The 6,976-nt window shown below is 34.8% G+C and overlaps 1 protein-coding gene across 2 annotated transcripts in view; it reads left to right on the top strand.

Annotated features, from left to right (window-relative positions):
• The window catches only part of LOC107607650, a 7,723-nt gene extending 2,630 nt beyond the window's left edge, over nucleotides 1-5,093 (top strand). The window contains exons 1-6 of one of the 2 annotated variants that reach the window (XM_016309578.2): nucleotides 3,116-3,277; nucleotides 3,400-3,635; nucleotides 3,896-4,154; nucleotides 4,256-4,435; nucleotides 4,545-4,700; nucleotides 4,808-5,093. In XM_016309578.2, coding sequence (XP_016165064.1) covers nucleotides 3,266-3,277; nucleotides 3,400-3,635; nucleotides 3,896-4,154; nucleotides 4,256-4,435; nucleotides 4,545-4,700; nucleotides 4,808-4,972 — 1,008 coding nt within the window. In that variant the 5' untranslated portion in view covers nucleotides 3,116-3,265 and the 3' untranslated portion in view covers nucleotides 4,973-5,093. Of the gene's footprint in view, nucleotides 1-3,115; nucleotides 3,278-3,399; nucleotides 3,636-3,895; nucleotides 4,155-4,255; nucleotides 4,436-4,544; nucleotides 4,701-4,807 lie in introns of those variants that run through there. The other variant, XR_002350392.1, reaches the window with a different exon arrangement.

Below are 6,976 nucleotides of genomic sequence, written 5' to 3'. Positions count from 1 at the left end.
CGCTCTTCTTCCTCCAATGCGTCCTCTAGTTCAGTTTCTAAGATTCGGATAGCATTTCCATCTGCCTGAACTCCTTTCTGCATTTCAGATTCTATCTGATTCTTAAGAATCTGAATTTTCTTCCTTGAATTAGATTCAGAGTGCTGCTGCCATTGTACAATTGAATGTTTACAATACTTTAGCTTTCCATCTAGCTTAAACATTGGAGACTCCTGAATATCTATTATTCATGCCTGTTTGATTAAACTAATCACCTCTTCATTTTCACACCATCACTCCTGAAATCTGAACCTCCTTTTTACCCTCCTTTCTTCACCACCCGTGTTGAGAAGAATGGCCTTATGGTCTGAACCGGAATCGGATAAGTGTGCAAGAGTGGTTGCTGGAAATTCACCTTTCCACTCATTTGTAACAAGAGCTCTATCCAATCTTTCCTTTATATGATTCTCTCCAAATTGACGATTGCTCCAAGTGTATTTATCTCCCTCATAACCAATGTCGACTAGCCTTCCCTCATTGATGAAATCCCTAAACTGTTGTATTGAAGTGCTGGATTTTTGTCTTTCTCCCTCCTTTTCCTCTTGATTTTTAATTGCATTGAAGTCTCCTATTATTACTAGCGTTTCACTCCCTCCTTCCAATATCTGTAATAGTTTTGCAAATTGAAACCCTCTATTTGTCTCATCTGTGTGCAAGTGTACTCCTATAATTTCCCATTTTAAACCCGCTTGCTGGTCCTCTATGGAAAAATACACAAAGAACTGGTCATGTTACATTATGTGCACCCGCACTTCATCCTTCCAAGCCACTGCTAATCCTCCAGACAGGCCCATTGGATCAACTGTAAAAACATATTTGTAGCCTTCCCTCCTTAGCACTCTCTCGACTGTCAAGGTACTATTTTTTGTCTCACAAAGAAATAATACCTCGGGGGAATGGGATCTAGAAATCTCTTTGATGTTGTGAACTCTCAGAGGTTTTTCCAAACCTCGATAATTTCACATCATCACTTTCATCCCTCCTTGGGTGCCAATTGTTGGGTGGCAGCCTCTCCCTTATTCAGCTCTTCCTCTTCCTCCTGACAAAGCTTTTTAACACCTATACTCTCCCCCGATCCTCTAGATCTCCTCTTAATACCTAAGACAGCTTGAAAGCTGTGTTTTTTCCTTGCTATTTGCTTCAGATTTTGTTTCTTAATTTCTCCTCCCCTCTCGTTACCTCCTGCAGCACTGAAGGTGAAGCATCCATCATCTAATTTGGGCAGAGTTGGATCTATTGATTGGGCCACTATGTTGCTGTCTTTATCTCCTTCTTCCCATGTTTCTGAACTTCCCCCTTATTTCTTTTTATTATTAGCATTTTTCGGCCACTGTGCACCTCTTGATCATCTTGTTTGATTTGTGAGTTCTGGTCCTGAACGGAGAGACTTGCAAATTCTCTTATCAGGTTAACTGGGATTGATTTTTTCTGTTTATGTATGTCTCCCTGTGCAGCATTGGGTTGATTTGGATTGTTATTTTCTTTTTGATCCTCCACTCTCCTACCGAATTGATCTACCCTTAGCCATGCTCCCCATTCCGCTTCTTCTTCTCCTCCTTGCGCTATATTTGCTAGGTTTTCTGAATACGCCCTGATCTCATGCCCGATGCACCCACAACAATAACAAAAATTACCAATCCTCTTATACTTGAGTTGAAGATCAATAATTTTGTTGTTGCTTCCTGAGATTCTCATCTTCCTCCTCAATGGCTTTGTGATGTCTAGGAGGATTTGAATTTTTAAAATCCTCTCCTCCTTCCCCTTCATAGAGAATACAGCAACATCCATCACCTTTCACAGCGTCTCTCCTACCCTTTTTTTCAATCCTTTGGTTTTACATTGCTCCGGTAAACCCCACAGTTGTACCCATATAGAAACATAAGAGAATTCTGCATCATTGATAATTGAATCTTCCCTCCATCTTTTCAGATTTAGAATATAATTTTTGAACAACCAAGGAGCCCCTTTCTCCACCCTGAGCAATTTGATTTTATCTTTGAAGAAAAATTGGAATTTGTTACCTCCGTGATCTAAAATCCGAAAGCCTTATGGTTGTCTCCATATTGTGTTTAGAGTGGCCTCCAATGTATCTGCACGGAATGATCTGTCCGCCAGTAATCTTCCAATCAAACTTTTGGTACATAATTCCAATCCTTCTTTGATGTCCTCATCTACAAAAGCTATGATCTGTTCTTCCTCTAATTTAGTCTGTCCTCTACCCGTTCCCTATGAGACAGCAGGAGCTGCCATTGTATTATCGTTGACACTCTAGAAATTTTTACTAGTAAAATAAGTATTTTTTGCAAACCCGAACAGAACTTGAAAAATCTTGTATGAACTCATGATTGCTAGGAGTATATTTGTTAATTGAATAAATTAAGAATTTTACATTAATTTTTCAAAATAAATAAACACACATGAATGTTATTTTAAAAATATTAAATTAGCTTATAAGCATATTTTGTTAGAGCTTGTGTGAATTTGTAGGTTTTCAGAAATTGGTTGACTAAGAATATTTTCATCGGGTGAGTTCAATAAATATTTAAAATTTTCAATTCCTTCAGGCTCCACGTTAAAGTTGAATTCAAATGCTATATGCAGACAAAAAAAGAAAAAACTAAACTGATTAATATTTGACAAGAGTTGAAACACAAAGAATAAAGATTAAAAAATATATAAATTCACGAACAAGCAACGTTTGCTAAAAAAAAATATAATACGAAAATTGAGATGTATGGAAACATTTCTTTAGGAAAAAAAAATCTTATATTCTTTTAATTTGGAGTTTTAGTTTAAATATTGTTTTGGAAATAGCATCAACAATGAACATATATACAAGTGATTAAATAATAAACAAAGAATGTGCTTTTATTACTAATTTACTATAATGCAAATTAAATACCATAAATGAGTATTCAGAAGAAATTAAATTATATATACACATTAAAAAGGAATAAACTAATATAAATGGCAATGATCGATATTGTTTTCACTTAGTAAAAAAAGCACACGAGAAATTATAATATTCATGTACTAAAATCATATAAGTGAAGTGAAAAATAGAAGGTTTTGGCAATTTTTTGCTGAACATTTTTTGTTTTCCAAACATTTTCGGATTAGCCAAACCCAAACCTCTGACCCCTTCTTTCGCCATGTATCTCTCTAGGTTCCAAACATAACTTATGATAGCAAATTAATTGTTCTATATTCTTTATGGAGATCTTAGATGGAAACCAAAGTAAGCTTCAGCGAGATCTCTCTTGATATTGTTTTTGTCTTCTAAGCCAAGCCATGCTGATCATATACATAACTACGTAATTCTTGGAAAATAACACTCTGATCTTGTGCATATTATTTCAGGACCCTGTAGATGTAAAGTCATCCAAGAAATTCCCGTTAGCTTCAAGGTTAGTAGTTTTAGCTTTCTCTGTGATTTGTGGAGTATACATATTTTCGATTTGTTCAGAACAAGTAGGTGTAAACACACATTCCAAGCTCGTAGACGTCAAAGTCTTCAAACAGCAATGTCCTCCTCCTCCTGTGGAACAATGGGAACTGCCCTACTTGAATTATCCAGAGCCACAAACCTTCAACAGGTAAACTAAACATTTATATCAAGCATGTTATGTTTACACAAAAAAGCGGCCACCAAATCCGTTATCGGCATTTTATACATGTCAGAATATAAAATATACATGGATGAAAATATGAGAAAAAATACATGTATATACAAATATATATTGATTGATTTGGTACCTGATTTTTAGCGTAAATATTGCCTTGTTGCATATATATATATATAAACACATTTCTTGATTAGTTATTTATATAAATGATTTATTGGTTTTATGCTTAGAGAGGAGTGTGCCTGCAATCCTGTTCGGTTATTTTGCATTGTGTCAATGCAAAGATCTGGGAGCGGTTGGTTTGAGACACTTTTGAACAGTCATATGAATGTTAGCTCCAATGGAGAAATATTTTCGGTTGTTAAAAGAAGGGAGAATGTCTCTTCAATTTTGCTGACATTGGATAAAGTGTATAATCTTGACTGGTTCACAAGTGCTTCAAAGAATGAATGCTCTGCCGCTGTTGGCTTCAAATGGATGCTTAATCAGGTACTTACCATAATAACACCAAGCCATGTTAAGAAATTAATTAACTAGGACTGTATAAGATGCTGTGATGAGATTCTCAAGAGTGATTAAATATACTGTAGGGGTTGACAAGGCATCATGAAGAAATAGTAGAATATTTTGAAAGAAGAAATGTATCCGTAATATTTCTATTCAGAAGAAATTTGCTTCGCAGAATGGTATCTGTGTTGGCAAATATTTATGACAAGGAGGTCAAGTTACTGAACGGAACACACAAGTCTCACGTGCATTCCACTACAGAGGTTCCTTTCATTTCGTTTAATTAATCTTGTACTCTATGTACGTAGGTAATGTAGTTATAATTATTATTGTTGATTCATTTCAAAATGTGTGTATCTGATTGTGGTGCAGGCGAATATTCTTGCACAGTATAGGCCACGACTCAATGTTACGCTAATGATATCAGAGCTAAAGCTAACTGAGGAGACAACTCAAAAGGCCTTGGTATACTTCAAGAACATTCGCCACATTGTTCTCTACTATGAGGATCTTCTCAACAATCGAACTGTAAGCCTATCTTCTCAATATGTTATGGGAAAGGTTATAAGGTGTTTCAGGAATATATGTGCATCTGTTTTGATCTTTCTGTACGAATTTGGATATTTCACCTGCAGAAAATCATGGATGTTCAAGAATTTTTAAGGGTGCCGTACAGAGATCTACAGAGCCATCAAGTGAGGATACACACTGCTCCACTATCAATGCAGATTGAAAACTGGGAAGAAGTGCAAAAAGCACTGAATGGAACGCCGTATCAGAAATTTCTATATTCAGACTAATTGATATTGTAACACATTTTCTCATAAGTCTAGTAGAGCAACATTTGATTCTCCTTTTATATATACCTTAGCTTGTACATAACTTTATCATGATTAGCAGGCATAAGATTATTACAGACAATATAGAGTTGCATCTTGGAAAACCCGGATAGGCCTAATAGATGAAAAGAAATCAATTTTTTTTCCCTTAACAAATAATCGTATCAACATGAAATTAAATAAATAAATAAAGCATATATCACTCTTCTAATTATATGAGTGTGATCAAATACTGCCAAAATATAAGAGAATTTAGTGCCAAAATATGACAAGAATTTGTCGCATTTGTTGCGTATTCTTTTATCAACCTTATTAGATGTATATAAAAAATTAGGTACCAAATTAGTTATTAATATCTTGGTCCCTTCTCTTCTCTTGCATTATACATATTCTTTATTGTCGGAATAAATATATCTTTGAAGAGGATCGATCTGTACCAGAGGGTGCTGTCCATTTGGCTGCTCTTGGTTAGCTCAAGATTATGTTACTGCCCGGTCTTAGTTTATTAGAATGAGGAGAAATGTTGATTCTTTTAGATAGCGTTTGAAAGAGAGACAGAGATTGAGATAGATACTGAAATAAATTTCAGTATTGTATTTGGTGTAAAGTAGGAGACAGAAATTGAAATAAGAATGAAATTCTAATTTAATTTGTACAAAGAGTAAAATTAGAATTAATTAATTGAAATAGAGGTATTTTAGGTATAAAATGTTATTAAAGTTTTAGTCTCCGTCCCCAAAAATTTCATTCCCTTGTGTCCCCACTTTTTGGAGGTACTAAAATGCTGAAATTTTGAAGACAGAGACTGAAATTTTAGTACCAATCTCTGGACCAACAAACATGATATTGAGTTTCAATCTTCTACTTTCCGTCTTAGTACCTGAAAACAAACGCTACCTTATAGAAAAGCAGATCTATTGGTCTCTCCCAACCTCCCCCTTCATTAAATTAAATATAGATGGTTGTGTCAAAGGAAGGAAAGGCTGTGCGTGGTGGCATTTTACGGGATCACGAGAGATAATTCTTGGCTTGTTTCAGTGCTAATTTAGGTGTTTGTACGTGGCTGAATTGTGGGGTATACTTTTTGGTATGGAATTGACTATTAATTTGGATATTGCTAATCTCTCTATTGAGGTTGATTCAAGAGCTGTAGTTTTGTTGTGTCTGCATGATACTATCGATTTCTATGGAGTTCACACTCATTGTGACTATGACTATTAAGGACAGGTTCAGCAAGTTTTCGAGTTGGGAATTTTACTATGAATTTTGAGAAGCAAATTGTTGTGCTGATCGTTTAACGTTTAAAAGACATTTTTTGGAGTTTGGCTGTCATTTTTTTACAATTTATTTTTGTGTATTTTATCTTATTTTCTTAATAAAAAATAGAGTAATTTAAATATATTAGTGCATAATATGTTATCCACATATGTGGATCTACAACTGCACAGAGTTGCAAAATGCATTTTATGATTGACATGAAGCAAACGAAAAATTGCTGAAAAAACGCAGGTTGCGTTTTATATGGAGAGACAACCAAATGTTGAAACGTGTCCTCTATCCCTGCATGCAGAATAGACCTACAGTTTGACCACATTGGGAGACACCAAACATGAGTTACATTTAACAGGAGGTCACAACAAAGCGTGATCTGTGTTTGACAGAAAAGACACTTTCATGTGTTACACGAGTATGTGAAGGGGGTGATATGGAGTCTTTATAATGCGTGTTGCGTTTGCTTGAAGATAGGTGAGCACACTTAAAAACAATTTCTACGTTTTGAGTTTAGGGAAGAAAAAGATCGAAAAATAAGAAGAAGGTTGAGTATGTGAGTAGTAAAATTAGTGAAAAATGGTTTGTAATTTTACATTATCTCAACATATTATTGAATATTTGGATCATTCTCAATTGGTAAGTATTTTTTTTATATTTTAATTATATATAAGTTTATTTATTTGTGTTGTTATT

Source organism: Arachis ipaensis, chromosome B07, assembly GCF_000816755.2.
Source record: "Arachis ipaensis cultivar K30076 chromosome B07, Araip1.1, whole genome shotgun sequence".
Taxonomy (NCBI): Eukaryota; Viridiplantae; Streptophyta; class Magnoliopsida; order Fabales; family Fabaceae; genus Arachis; species Arachis ipaensis.
The sequence above is the reverse complement of the archived record's forward strand: the minus strand, read 5'-3'. Positions and strand labels throughout refer to the sequence as shown.